The sequence below is a fragment of the Carcharodon carcharias genome, chromosome 1 (assembly GCF_017639515.1).
Source record: "Carcharodon carcharias isolate sCarCar2 chromosome 1, sCarCar2.pri, whole genome shotgun sequence".
In the NCBI taxonomy this organism is placed as follows: domain Eukaryota; kingdom Metazoa; phylum Chordata; class Chondrichthyes; order Lamniformes; family Lamnidae; genus Carcharodon; species Carcharodon carcharias.
Genome location: NC_054467.1, coordinates 76,924,889 through 76,940,205, shown reverse-complemented (window position 1 = coordinate 76,940,205; position 15,317 = coordinate 76,924,889). Strand labels below are relative to the sequence as shown.

At 41.0% G+C, this 15,317-nt stretch overlaps 1 protein-coding gene across 2 annotated transcripts in view; it reads right to left on the bottom strand.

Moving 5' to 3' along the window:
• The window catches only part of cpe (carboxypeptidase E), a 120,150-nt gene extending 111,672 nt beyond the window's left edge, over window positions 1-8,478 (bottom strand). For both annotated transcript variants that reach the window (XM_041196561.1, XM_041196570.1), the window contains exon 1: window positions 8,091-8,478. In XM_041196561.1, the coding sequence (XP_041052495.1) occupies window positions 8,091-8,376 (286 nt within the window). In that variant the 5' untranslated portion in view covers window positions 8,377-8,478. The remainder of the gene's footprint in view (window positions 1-8,090) is intronic.
• Window positions 8,479-15,317: the final 6,839 nt, after the last annotated feature.

Genomic DNA, 15,317 nt, shown 5'->3' with positions numbered 1-15,317 from the left:
ATCAGCCATAAAATTCTTCCTTAAGGAACTAGCCACAGCATCAGACAAAAGAGTTGATTACAGAGCAACTATCTGAAGAAATACTGACATTAGCTGTCTTTCCAATCTACTGGGTCTGGTAGTAAGAACACCCGATGCTGATGTTCAAATTTCAAGCAAGTCTGCAGACCAGAGTACTACACAGGAACTGCCTATAGATCCCAATCTTGAAGTTTATTCCATTGTTGTTGATGGTGCAATCCTACTTTCTGCAGCTAACTCTGAGATCTCATTGCCTGTAGCAGAGCAGCCTCACGCTGAAGCAAGCATGGAAGTGATACCACTGTCTACAGAAAAAGAAAATCCTATCCTAAGAGTAGTAAAGAAGCCTTCCTTTCCTCAACTCCAGCAGTGTTTTCAGGGATGTTCTTCATTCTTCTTTTTGTCTACCAGATTCATTCCAGATTCATTCCTCGCTCAGGTACTGAATGCTTCTCTTGTCGTCACAGCAGCAGTGAATGTTACAGCTGAAAAGTTCTTCATTGGAGCCTAAAATGTTTCATTTTGACTCCGCAAACCCGGTTCAGCAAAGCGTGCCACAGATGGTCTAATTTTCATTCCTGGAGGGCAGATGTTAACGGGAGTACAGCCCACCGGTCCCAGAAACAGTGCAAAGGCAGCCACAGGGCTCACGGGATGTAGAGGCAAATTGCGTGAAAGGCCGGCCTCTGTGCTCTGGGACTTAGTGCCAACTGTTCAAAAAAAATTAAAACGTAACTCTCCAACCCTCATCCCTGACACACTTGCCATGCCCTACCCATGCCAAACCATGCCCCTCTACCCACCCCCATGGCCCTATAAAGCCCCTATGCCAACCTATATCCCTATACCAACCACGACAACCTATTTCCCTCAATGACCCCCATGGCCCTTCATAGACCCATGACAACTTAGTGCCAATCATATTGCCAACTCATGCCAACCCAAGCTCCCCACACATCACCCTTTGCCCTTACAACCTCCACACCAACTCACCACGGGCAGATCTCAAGAAATGAATTTAATCTCAGCATGGGTTCTAAGCATTTATTGATGAATTCACTATTTCAAAAAAAACTTCAATTGATAAAAACCCATTCGCTACATTTGGCTTACTTCACCCCTTCTGAAAAAAAGCATTTGTATTATTTATAACTACGTGTAGCTGTGAATCTGTGAACTGATATTATCACAGCTGAGTGCCTAATAAGTAGTGAAATCAGGCATGCAGCACAAATCCTAAAATGATAACTTTCTGGCATATAATCAACAGAGTGAAATAACAAGCACTGTTTTTTTAAAAAAACTCAAGGCCAGGGGAGTTAAATGTCTTGATAGCTAGACAGTTCCTTTGGCAGCTCCAGTGAGTTTATCCACCTTTTACGCACATTCAACTCTAATTTTAACAATCCCAAAGAACACCTGACCTCTCCCAAAGGTGTCACTGAACTACTCCAAAGAACTCAGGCAGCTTTAGACCTTGCCCTAAAAAGTCTAAAGCCCACAAGTCGTGTTTTGGGCATCGGAAGTTTTACATGGTACAGCTGCCTCCATGAGCCACAGATGTGCAAACTAGTACCCACCTCTGTCCCCTGCCATCCTGGCGAAAATGGTGGATGCCATGTTCTGGGGCAGGACTTCCGCAATTGCGTCTCTGGTGTCATTTTGGCTAAAACGGAGAGCCTCTCCCTCTTTATTGAAATAATGGCCTCAATTTTCAAGTTCCAGAAGGGAACATAAAGTAATTACCAAAATTGCCACAAGATCCAGCCAATGTAAACATTGCTGGAGGATTAAGAGCAGCAAGCAACAACAGTGAATTCACAGAATTGGAAATAAGTAATGGCCAGGTCTGCAATTGTTACTGGTTAAGCAGTCAGATATGAAGTTAATCTCTAAGTTATAACACTGAGCAAGTTAGTAACATAGGGCAGAATTTAATGCCCTTTCCCATGGCCAATTTAGTGGCATGGAGGACATTTGATCAGGTGGGAGGATGGCGGCTGGGGGCCCTGCTATCTTCCCGCCTCCACCCCATTAAATCATTGGTGGGAAGACCATCCTGCCGTGCTGCCAATTGAGGCCATTTAAATAGATCCAGGCCAGGCACTATCTTGCTTCATGACATTTGATGCTTCAGAAGTGAATAAGGAAGGCACTGCCTGCACATGGATTTTGGTATCCTGGTGTTGCATCAGCCCATTCTCATCAGTGACATCATGATCACACACCTTCAGCGACGCAATGGACATACCCGAGTGCGCCACTCCCAGTTAAGTTCCACCACGTGGGAAACAGCCTATGCATGTCATAAAGCTATTGTTGTATGTAATATTATTGGAAAACATTTTTTCTTTAAAATAGAGGCTTAATCTTGGGTGTGTTTTAATTTGATTAAAGCCAGCTAGTCTGGGTGCTTTGTTTTGAAATGTAAGAGAGAGAGCGTTTGCATTTTTTGAATAGAGCATTCAAAAACCGGGGTGAAAATTGACATCTTTCTAACAGATACCAAGTAATATGTTTATAATATTAATAAAATTGGAACTAAGAAAGAGGTTTTATTGTTAGAAGAGGCTGGTGATATAATGCGAATTAACATTCAATAGGCTGGGCAAGGTATAACTTCAGCAGTGTTGTGTGTGTATAGGGCAGAGGAAATGTGAGATCAAAAGTCAGCTGTAAGCCTCCAACTGTCTCCACAGGAACCAAAGAGAAAATAACCTCATTTTTGAATTTGTAAGGTGAAAATTCTTTGTCTGGTGTCAGGTTAAGTCTATGGGTTGCTGTTGCCTTAACGGAGATTAGTTTGGGAATTTGTTAAAAGTTATGATAGTAGTAATTTGTAGCCATGTGTATATATATTTAACCTGTGTAAATTAATAAAGTGTTTCATTTTGTTTAATGTAAAACCTCAAGAACTGGTGGCCTGATTCCTGAATTTAGAGTCACATCTCACCATAACGCCATAACATAACCATAACTTAAACCCTAACTCAAACATAACTCAACCATAACACAACCATAATTATAGGTTATGACAGTTGTTTAAAGTTTCCCTCTGACTTTCTTAAATAACTCTGCTTTACTAACTGCATCAGTCATAACTTGCAGCTCTCTGCTGGAAGTCATCAGACACTCTAAAAGCAGCACTACCCAAATTAATTTTGCACTGGGATTATCTGGTTCAGTTCTTGTTTGTGGGACCTTGCTGTACTTTGATTGTTGCATACAAACTGACTGCTGCATATGCCTGCAGAACAACAGTAACTACACTTTAAAAGCACTTAAAATTAATCATAAAACATTGTGGGATATAGTGAGGAATTAATAAGGTGTTATATAAATGATTCAGCTACCTTTTAGTTTAAAAAAATCTGTCAAGTAGCTACAGATATTAGTATGCACAGTAATAGGATTTCAGCCATGTCAGAAGCAACAATTCAGTGCTTAAGAGAATGCTAAGCAGCTAGACCAAGCAGACCAACCTGCTCAATTGATGGGTAATATTAACATAGATGAACTATTCGGACACGACATACAGTACACCGTTAGTAACTTAACTTTTGATCATTGGATTGAGGAGCGAAAAATTGTATAAATTCTGGCCTATTGCGAATATCTTTATAGGTGCGGTAGCATTAGTTGCTCCTTCCCATTAGTGAAATACATGCTACATATGTGTGAAATAGGCTCAAATTATTCAATATCTATTTATATGATAGCACAATCCAAAATTGCAACAATCTGTGCACTTGTCATTTAAATCAGGAATTTGTTTCTTTTGCTTGTGCTTCCCTCCATGTGCAAATCATTAAGCTGCTGTACTTGACAGAATAACGGTTATTATCAGATTCAATTAAATCAGTTGATTCAATTTGTATTAAGTCATGCTTCTGAATACAACAGATAATTTTGCTTGGCTCAAACAAAATAACTCGTCACTACCCTCCTCCATTCTCTTTCACAATCTGGCCAATGCCTTTCCCTCATGCTTTTCATTTAAAGTCTACTTGATCGCTTGTGTCTCTTTTTTTTTCCAAAATCTCCATTTGTTTTCAGCCAGAAAGAATTGAAGATTTCAAAGTACAGTGGGTGTGAGGTACTCACTATTTGCAATCTACAGGGAAACAACATCAAAACTTTGCCCGATAACATTTTAGCCACAAATAAAAACAGAAGGTGCTGGAAATACTCAGCAGGTTTGGCAGAAACTCTGGTGAGAAAAACAGAGTCAAAGTTTCTGGTCAGTGACCTGTCATCATTTTAGCAATTTTTTTTATCTCAGAACCTTTTTTTTAAACATTTTTGAATTAACTTGGATTTAAATATCTTACAAGTAAAAAGTAACTCTTTTTTCCCCAAATCCATTCTGGGGATAAATGGTCAAAACCTTTCAAAGCGTGACAATAATCTACTCCCTGGTTTCAAATGGCTGTCCGATTTTTCATACTACATTGAAAAGCTTATCATCCATTAAAATATTTGCTACTTTTCCTATTTCCTGTTGTGTTATCACAGGGCATTCAATGACATTTAGGATAATGAAATATTACTGAAAAAAGGTATGTCAAGGCTTTTCATCTTGCACTCATCAGGACACTTGCAAGAATACCAATATAAGGGGAAAACAACAACTTATGCTGTATGTGAAGAGAGTGCTGATTGGTTGGCAAGTAGCGTAACTATGCAGAATGCACCAGTGATGGTGACTGACAGTGAACTGCCAAGCATTGTCTGAAATTTAAGCCAGGCAGCTTGACCCTGATTGATCTATCTTCAGGCTGCTGATTTACCTTCACTCATTTTACATTTCCTTTCAAGATGCCTTTCACTTCCGTTGCTCTTTGAGATCAATGACAAATTTGCACCACATGGTTAAAAATGGTAGAAGATACATTTTACACACAGGCACACACACACAGACCTTGATAGTGCTTGTTTCAAATTTCTGGGGTTAATATTGAAAGCCTGAGGGAACCTGACTCACCAATCTGCTTGCCATATGTGTCCATCCTCAGTGAACTGGCAAGTGTTCAAAGGGGCCTTTCTCCTCTCTTCAAGAAAAAAGGTGATGTCGATTTTTTTCCTATAGACCTTTGGAAAGATGCACACCTCGTACTGACTAACATTTCTAATAGGATGGTTAATGAGTGAACATTCTCATTTCTGGCTTGCCTGCCTCGGTTGTTTTCATGGAATAACATATGCAGTGGAGGAGAAAGCAAACAAACTGAAAAGGGTTGGTATTACATTACTAACAAATTAATTGCAGGTGTTCTTACACTACAATAACAGAACAATTTTGCACAAGTACATGGCCCATGACACCTGAGCAATTTTGGTTAAAGTAGTAAATGTATAGTTCAGAAACATGCAGTTTCCCCACTGCATTTTCACGTTTGCAGACAAATCAGTATTCAAGCTGCTACAGTACCTTGCCTCAAGAATAAAGTGCTCACTAGCAAATAATAACTTATTTTAATTATAGAACCTTTGAATGTAATAAAACAGTGCTTCACAGGAAGATTATAAAACAAATACAGCACCAAGCCACATAAGGTGATATTAGCTCAGACGACCAAACACTTGATCATAGAGGTCAGTTCTAAGTAGTGTCTTAAAGGAGGAAAGCAAGGTAGGCAGGAGCGGGGCAGGGATTCCAGATCTTAGGGCCCAGGCAACTGTAGGCACAACCACCAATGGTGAAGTGATTAAGATCAGGGAATCTCAAAAAGACAGAAGTAGATGAATACACTTATGTTGTGACTAAGTCAACATTTATGCACAAGAAAGACAGCATCCAAAAGACATACTGTACTAACCTCAGTTTATTCATTCATAGCCTTTTACTGTTAAACAATAAACAGCTGTTCATTCAGTGTTTTACATTCCTTCAGTGCTTCACAAGTTGTTTAACCCATGTTACAGTTTCCATCCATCTACCCCTCTACACGTTGTCTATTCTCAGTGCCGTTTAGGAATAATAATGGAAGCATGTGGGTGCCAGTATCATGCAGAAAGCATTAGTTATTTGCTGCTAGTCTATGGACTTTTTTGGGAATGCACAAGGTATTGACCAGCAAGATGCAGTTGGCATTGGACTGCATAAAATTAAACAGAATCGCTACATTAATGCAAACAAACCCAGAGAAACCTGAAATGTGGCTCACTTAGCTTTCAGCAGCACCACACAGTTGAAAACATCCCTCAATCTACATCATTAACATGAATCAGATGTCTGCTCCAACTGCATAGTAAAGGGCACCAAACAGCAGGCAGAATAAAGGCTGCATGTGTTTCTATTCAGACAGTTATTAAAATGAATTACTTCTGAAAGGTCATGTTCCTTTTTTTTAGAAAGGTACCTTTGCTTTCCAGTCTGAAAGGAACCTTATGCACAACTGCTGATTTAAATGCCACCAGCAACTACAATGTTGAAAGATGTTGCAACAATTACCTGGATTTAAGCTAATGTAATATTATTAAATATATTAATTTAAAAAGGATGCCAGGTATCTGAAAATAATTGCCAGTCAACCTTCAACTTATAGTTAGAAATTACACAAGGAAGTAACTTTTTCTTCTTAGTTCCCCCTCCCTGCAACATGAATTTTTGCAAGATAAGATATTTTGATCTATCCCCAATATCTTGAATCTCCAGCATATTATTTTTGTATTAGTCCCTTCTCTCTCCCTTCAGAAATAGCTTCATGGCCTAAAAGGGATGATAACTTTCACTCTTTGAGTGGCTGAGATATTTGGAGCATTTACAAATAATGTCATGGGTATTTTTCAAAAGAAGCCGAACCAGTTCTTGAAATTGAGCTTGAAATAAATATTCCCCTGTGCTACCTATTTGGAGAACATCTTTTTGAACAAGCTCCTCCCCAAACAACAATGCTTTCAGTGCAAACTGAACCCCGCCAGAGGGGGGAATACCGTGAAATGCCCTGTTACACAACACGGCGACATTCGAGGCATTTCCACCTTGTGAACGCTTCCATTCCCTCACAATGAATATAGTCTTTTTTTCAAAAGGAAGCACATTTCGAAACACGCTGACACATTCTTAAATTGAAATACATCTGCCTTTTGAGTGTGAAAATATTCATCTTCAAACTGGAGATACCAGTAGCCTCCATGACAACCGCAGCCGGATCACACATCGTCACCTACAGTGGGAAATGTGGGGGCGAATTCAGTTGGATCCGGTTAATTATACATCACTATCCATCCACACGTCTTTATAACTTGGAAGTAACCCAACCCTAACAATAATGTCCCTCCCTCCCCATGACGTTCTTGTTATAGATTCAAAAATACATTATGGCTACATCGGTGCCGCGGTGCGAGCTCTGGATTTTCATATAAACGCTGTTACATTAGGAAGGTTTAACACCAGCTATTTGAAAATGGGAAGGTGAGAGAGGCGAGCTTACATTTAATCTTTGGGGAAGGGGATCTAAACCGGCACAGGCCCATTAAGTATAACCAGGACTAAATAATAGAGATAAAATGGCTGGAAAAGTCAGAACGTCTGTACTGAAGTGATTTAAAGACAGGTCCTTCTACACGGACTGCCAGGCAGGTGACAAGACAGATCCCGGTGTAGAGATTAAGATCGGGAAATAGTTCATCAGCACCTTAACTAAACCCCATCCCTTCGACTAAAGCCCTCTCACAAAATCCGGTCTATTACCAACATAAAACACTTCAGGATGATTTGATTAAATAGCATAATCATAAGAAACGATATACTCAGACAAAAAGCAGCACAGATCCACCAATGAGCAGAATCTAGAGAAAGCTGTGACCCCCCTCCAGTTTAGTATATTGCAACTGCAATACTTATATAACGTTTACCCAATGATTAATACAAAAGAAAGCCTTTGAAATATAACAAAAACAATGAGAAATAAAATTTTCATTCATTACTATTTTCATTATTGCAGTCTTTAATAAAACCTTAATCATTTCATTTCCTTCATGTCCCTCTAAAGACAGTTTAATTTAGAAGCTGACTTTGGGATTGCAAGAATGGATTATTCTGCGCTGTTCGCGGTCTCAATTACCCGGTTCGTGCTTTCCGGGATTGTCCGTCATCTCAATGGCCAGCAGCTCCCGTCCCTCGAAGCTCTTGCCCACCGTGTAGATGCGACTGATGCTGGGGCACTGGAGCCAGACTCCCACCAGGGCTTCGCGCAGCTCCGCGTACCGGTGATACTCGAATGGGATGCCCTCGGGCACCCAGCCGGGAGCTGTGCGGGCTCGCGGGGTGTCAGCGGGCATCGTTGCCCTCGCCCAGGCTGCTGCTGCCCACCCCGCCGAGCAGATCAGGAAAAGGCGCCACAAGGTCATGTTCAATCGGGCTGGCTGCTCCCGCCTCTCAAAGTAGCTGAGCCGAGTGAGGGAATGGGGAGAAACTGAACCCGGCGCCCCGATAATAAGCAGCAGTGCGAATAATTGACAGCCCGGCAAAGGGGAGGAGCCACTCATTGCTGACACGCACCACACACACATACACACACACTTTAAAAGGGCATTGCCAAGGGTAAAGGAGATCATACTAACTGCACAGTTGCACCAGTGTGTTCTAACATCTCTTTGTTCCTTCCATTATATGATTGCACTTTTTATGATGGCCATTTTGAAATATTTTGTAATGTTCTTTCAGATATTTTATGAATAAAGTATATTTTTCCAAAAAAATTCAAGATGTTGGGGCCAAAGCATTTTCCTACACTTCTGTCGAATCGAAGAACATTTTTCTTATCATTCCGCAATAATGATAAAATCCTGACGCCCACCATTGCCTATCTGATCCGGTGAGTTACGGTTGGAGGTTGTCAGGAAGTTAACAAGAGATCAGAGCTGACTCCTCTTAAAGAATGCAAAAAAAAATGAGCACTGCCAACAGGAAATAATATCATGCAAATGACCTGATTCAATTCTAATGAGGGAACAAATCATTGGGGAGAACTTCAGCCAATGCAGGGTGGGGGCTTTTGGGGGCAAGAGGGTGAGGAATTTCAAAAGAAATCTCTGACACGTTCCCTCTTCCAGGCGACCTTGCCAGAGGCAGGTTCGGAACGGTACCGGCTACCCAGCCAGCAGCAACAGATAGCTCATTATCAGCTATTGAATGTCCACTTAGGGTCAAATTGGTTACGCTGGCAGGAAATTATCAGCAGCATTCCCCACCACAGCCACCACCATGCCCCCCCCAACCCCCCCACCCACTGGGGCTGAAGCCTGGCAGATGCCAGGGGCTGCAATCCTGGTGCTAGGTCTCCAAGGCTGGAAGGGCTGAATGACCTACTTCTGCCCCTATTTTCTATGTTTCTATGTTTCTAATCTGAAGTCACATTGATTACGCATCCTGTAATCTTTGCTTCTGCCTATGTCAGTCTTTTTTTTTTGAGGAAAGGGAAGAGCAAGTCAAAATCTTTAGGCAACATTAATTGATCATTTTTCATTAGTATTCTCAGTGTTATCACATCTTTTATATGATTAATTCATTTAATGCAATCTTCTGCATTATCACGAACTTCAAATCTTTGCAGATTTTGCTGTCAATAATAGGCTAGACCTATTGAAATCTCTTTCTGTAGATACTTTGGTTGAGACTTTCTGCCCACTCAGCTAAACTTTCAGGCGGGTGGGAGGGGGAAGTAGATTGGGAACATGCTTAACTTCATACCCATCCATTTTTCACATCAGTTCAAATTTCCACCAGAAGTATCATTTTGTCCCCTACAATCTTTTGAAAATACTATAATTATGGAGATATGGCAGAATGACACCACTTGTCACTACTTCTGCCATTACATGGAAATCAGTGCCAAGTATTGGGGATAGCCATTTGGTAGTACAGAACTTGAATATTTCTGAAAAAAGAGACATGTCTCGGCTTTTCGTCTTGCACTCATCAGGACACGCGCAAGAATACCAATGTAAGGGCAAACAACAATTTATACCATAAGTGAAGAGAGTGTTGATTGGTTGGCAAGTGATGTTGCAATATCAGGGATGCTGATATAAGCTATGCACTCCCTATTGATAAGGTACTCCACATGAAGTGGAAATGGTTCTTTACAGTCACAGGATTTGATTGATCAACATAGTCAATTCACAGCTTTATAATTATTCATTATTGTTTTATGTTTCATGGCTTTTTAAAAATTCTTTCATGTGATATGAGCATTGCTGGCAGGGCCAGCATTTGTTGCCCATCCCTAAAGGAGAAGGTACTGGTGAACCGCCTCCTTGAACCACTGCAGTTCATTTTGCATAGATACACCCACAGTACTGTTAGGAAGGGAGTTCCAGACTTTTGATCCAGCGATGGTGAAGGAACGGAAATATAGTTCCAAGTCAGGGTGGTGTGTGGAACTTTGGAATCCTGGAGAAAGTTTTGGTGATTTAGGCCACTTGTTTAGCTGAAACAAAATGAGCAGCTTCCCCTTCTCAACCTTCCCTGGAGTTTCAACCAACTATGACATACCCAGAAATCTTCCTGGTTTTGGCAGAGGATGAATAGAAGGAAACATAGAAGAACCAGAGGTGGGCCCAACTGCACAAAACTTCCCCATTCTTCATCTATTGGTACCTGGGAATCAGAAGGTATCCTGTTGCATATTTCAAAACCTATCCCAGATGCTATATACACTAAGGTTTCACTTCTTTAAAGAAACAATGAAAGACCTCTGTGACATGTTGACATGAAGACGTCATTCCACCTTCACAACTCCCAAAGGATTCTATGCAGAAGCGAAAGTTGCAATATTCCTGAATTTTATTATATCCAGGTCATTTCCGAGCTTTCATGAGGGACAATGGTTCACAGCGTGCTATCGACAGGATGTAACAGATCAGTTATTTGGAAGAGCTAGCAACCTGATAAGCTTCCCTATGGAGGCAAACTCTTAGTGGGATAGAGTAGTGGGTTTCTATCTAGTTGCAGGATTCCCACAGTTCAAGGTGCCAACAACAATACCCTTGATACCATTCAAGTTCCTTTAATTGATATAGCATCTTACCTGAACTACAAAGGGTTTCAAATTAACATCCAACTTGTCATTGACCACCATCACAGGATAATGTACACTTTATTCAGGGACCCATCATAACTCCTTCATACTGAAGCATGCCTGAAATACCAGTTATTTTCCTGGTTACAGGGTTTTCAGATAGGATAGAGAGGGAATAAAAAGGGAAGGGGACATGGCAATATTGGTTAGAGAAGCAATTACAGCTGTGAGGATTGGTGATATGGTGGAAGGATCATCAACTGAGGCCATATGGATTGCTCTTCAGAACACAAAAGGGGCAGTCACACTACTGGGGATGTACTATAGACACCCAAACAGTCAGAGGAAGATAGAGGAGCAAATATGTAGGCAAATCTCTGAGAAGTGCAAAAATAGTAGAGCAGTAATAGTAGGGTATTTTAACCACCCCAATATTAACTGAGATAGTTTTAGTGTGAAAGGAATGGAGGGAGCAGAATTCTTAAGGTGCATTCAGGAGAATTTTTTTGGCCAGTATTTAGTAAGTCCAACAAGAGGGGATGTGTTTTTCAACTTAGCTTTAGGAAATGAAACTGGGCAGGTGGAAGGAGAGACAGTGGGAGAGCATTTTGGTAGTAGTGATTATAATTCTGTTAGTTTTAACATAATCAAGGAAAAGGACAAAGATAGAACAAGAGTTAAAGTTCTAGATTGGGGCAAGGCTAATTTTACTAAGCAGAGGAGTAATTTAGCAAATTTGAAGGTAAATTGGTGTCAGAGTAGTGGGAGGCATTCAAAGGGGAGATTCAGACGGTTCAGAGTAAACAGATTCCCACAAAAGAATGGATGGGGTGGTAAAATCTAGAGCATGCTCGATGTCAAGGAACTTACAGGGTAAGATAAGGCAGAAAAGGAAAGCTTATGTCAGATATCGAGAACTCAATACTTCGGCAGTCGAGAGGAGTATAGAAAGAGGAGGGGTGAAATCCAAAAGGAAATTAGGAAAGCAAAGAGAGGGCATGAAAGAATATAGGCAAGCAAAATCAAGGAGCATCCAAAGATGTTTTATAAATACATTAAGAGTAAGAGGATAACTAAGGAAAGAGTAGGGCCCATAAAAGACCGAAAAGGTAATCAATGTGCAGAGGCAAAGGATGTGGGTATGGGTCTTAATGAATACTTTGCATCTGTCTTCGCAAAAGAGGGGCACATTGCAGATATTATACTTAAGGAGAAGGAATGTGAAGTATTGGATGTGAAAAACATAGGGGGAGAGGAAATATTTAGAGGATTAGCATCCTTGAAAATGAATAAATCACCAGGGCCGGACGAAATGCGCCCCAGGCTGTTAAAAGAAGCAGGGAGGAAATTGTGGAGGGCCTGGCTGTCATTTTCCAATCCTCACTGGATACAGGTGAGGTGCCGAGCATTGGAAGTCTGCTCATGTTGTACCTTCGTTTAAAAAGGGAGCAAGAGATAGACCGAATAAGTACAGCCAGTCAATCTGACCTCGGTAATGGGCAAATTATCGGAATCTATTCTGAGGGACAGGATAAACTGTCACTTAGAAAGTCATGGATTTATCAAGGATAGTCATCTTGGGTTTGTTAAGGGAAGGCCGTGTGTGACTAATTTCATTAAATTATATGAGGAAGTAACAAGAAGTATAGATGAGGGTAATGCCTTTGGTGTGATCTACATGGATTTTATCAAGGCTTTTGACAAGGTCCCACAGGGAAGACTGGTTAAAAAAATAAAAGCCTGCAGGATCCATGGAAATGCAGCAAGTTGGATACAAAATTGGCTCAGTGACAGGAAGCAAAGAGTAACTGTTGCTGGATATTTTTGTGACTGGAAGGCTGTTTCCAATGGGATTCTGCAGGGCTCAGGACTATGTCCCCTGCTTTTTGTGGTATGTATTAATAATTTGGATGTAAATTTAGGGGGAATGATCAAGAAGTTTACAGATGACACAGAAACTGGCTGCGTGGTAGATAGCAAGACGGATTGCTGAAGACTGCAGGAAGATATCAATGGATTGGTCAGGTGGGCAGAAAAGTGGCAAATGGAATTCAATCCAGAGAATTGTGAGGGGATGCATTTGGGGAGATGAAACAGGGCAAAGGATTACACAATAAATGGGAGGATATTGAAAGATGTAGAGGAAATGCGAGGCCTTGGATTGAATGTCCACAGATCCCTGAAGGTAGCAGGGCAGGTTGATAAGGTGGTTAAAAAGGCATATGGAATCCTTCCATTTATTACCCGAGGCATTGAACATAAGAGCAGAGAAGCTATGCTAAATAATAAAACATTAGTTAGGCCACAACTTGAGTACTGTGTGCAGTTCTGGTCACCTCATTACAGAGAGGTTGTAATTGCATTAGAGAGGGTACAGAGGAGATTTATGATGTTGCAGGGATGGAAAATTGCAGCTATGAGGAAAGATTGGATAGGCTGGTGTTGCTCTCCTTAGAACAGAGGAGGCTGAGGGTATTTTTGATTGAGACATACAAAATTGTGAAAGATCTGGATTGAGTAGATGGGAAGGGCCTATTTACTTTAGCAGAGAGGTCAATGACGAGAGGGCATAGATTTAAAGATTAGAGGTGAGGAAAACATATCTCATCCAAAGGGTTGTGGGGATCGGGAACTCACTGCCTGAAAGGGCAGGAGGCAGAATCTCTCAAGTTACTTAAAAGGTGTCTGGCTATGCGCCTCAAGTGCCATAACCTGCAGGGCTATGGGCCAAATGCTAGAAAGCATGATCAGGTTGGGTGGCACGTTTTTTGGCCAGTGCAAACACGATGGGCCAAGTGACTTCTTTCTATGCCATAAACTTCTATGATTCTATGATTTCATGTCAAGAGGGAGTGAACAGGAGACTAACTTCAGTTCCAGCTGAGGTTCCCCATGTAGATCTGGTGGTGGCATGGTATTTAACACTTGTCAAATGTGTAAGTGGTGGACAATCCAAGTAACCTACAGTAGCAAAATCATATTAGGAAATAGAGACAGTTTATGCAAGTTGTATTGGTATTTGTAGGCGTTAGGAATTAGTTTTCACTTTAACGCTTAAGTTTGATTTGTATTTCTGTATCTGTGTGTTAAGAAGGGTCAGATGGAGTTTTAGTTTCACTTTAAAAAGGTGCTTGCATTTCTAATGAGATTTTATGACTTAAGAAGTTAAGCAAACACAAGGGTAGAAGAATTAGACTGTTGCCTAGCAATAGGGGGACAGGGAGGCAGATCCCTCTCACAGACACAAACACAGAAGAGGAGGAACAGCTGTTTGATTTGGAAGCTGTTGGAGTTCAGCTGGTTTTGAAGATAGCTGCCAGGCAGAAACAGCCTAGAAGGGATAGATAACAAGTCCCAGGCTGAAGAAAAACCGCAAAATCCAGAGGAGCGGAAGAAGGGAAAGTCCAAAGATAACCTTCTAGTCAAAGGAAGTACAGGGACAAGGAAAAGGTCCAGTTAAGTAAAGTTAAGAGTGAGAGGCAAAACAAAAGGCTCCAAGCTTCAAGTTTAAAGAGACAAAAGCTGCAGAAAGCAGATTTAAAACAAGAACAGCTTGCAAGATGCAAGAATGTACACAGCAACATCTAAAGGCGAGTAAATCTTTGCTACAGGCAGGTGAAGCAATGTGTACTGTTTTCAGATGAGTTGGCAAGATAGAGTGAGTGGAGGATATCTTGAATTCATGTGATAACTCAGGGGAGAGGAACATCTGAAGGAGAGTTCAAAACCCTGTAGGTAAACCCTTGTGGAAGACTTCTGAGAGAAAGCGTCAGTTTGGGAAAAGATTACAAAGCGAGTCTTTGGAGAGTGGAGACCCTCGTGTGAAAGATGAAGTTCAGTGAGACTGGTTGGCTCAAGGTGTGACAAGCGTCTGCTGGGAGTTGAGGAGAGATACATAGCATTTGGCTGAGGTGGCATCTGTCACTTGGCTTCAGAGTGTGATGTGTCTGTGCACTTACTATGAACATTAAACTATAAGATAGCTTTTGTAACTTGTTTTAAATTATAAATTTGTATATATCTGTAAAGGTATAGTTGTGGGTGAAGGAATATTGTAACATTGTTCATTTTTCTTGTTGAATAAGCTACAACATTGGCATCTACGTGGCTATGGTGGTAACTTGCCCAGGTATGTCCAGTACACAAAAAACAGGACAAATCCAACCCAGTCAATTACAGCCCCATCAGTCTACTCTCAACCATCAGTAAAGTAATGGAAGGGGTCATCACCAGTGCTTTCAAGCAACACTTGCTTAGTAATAACCTTCT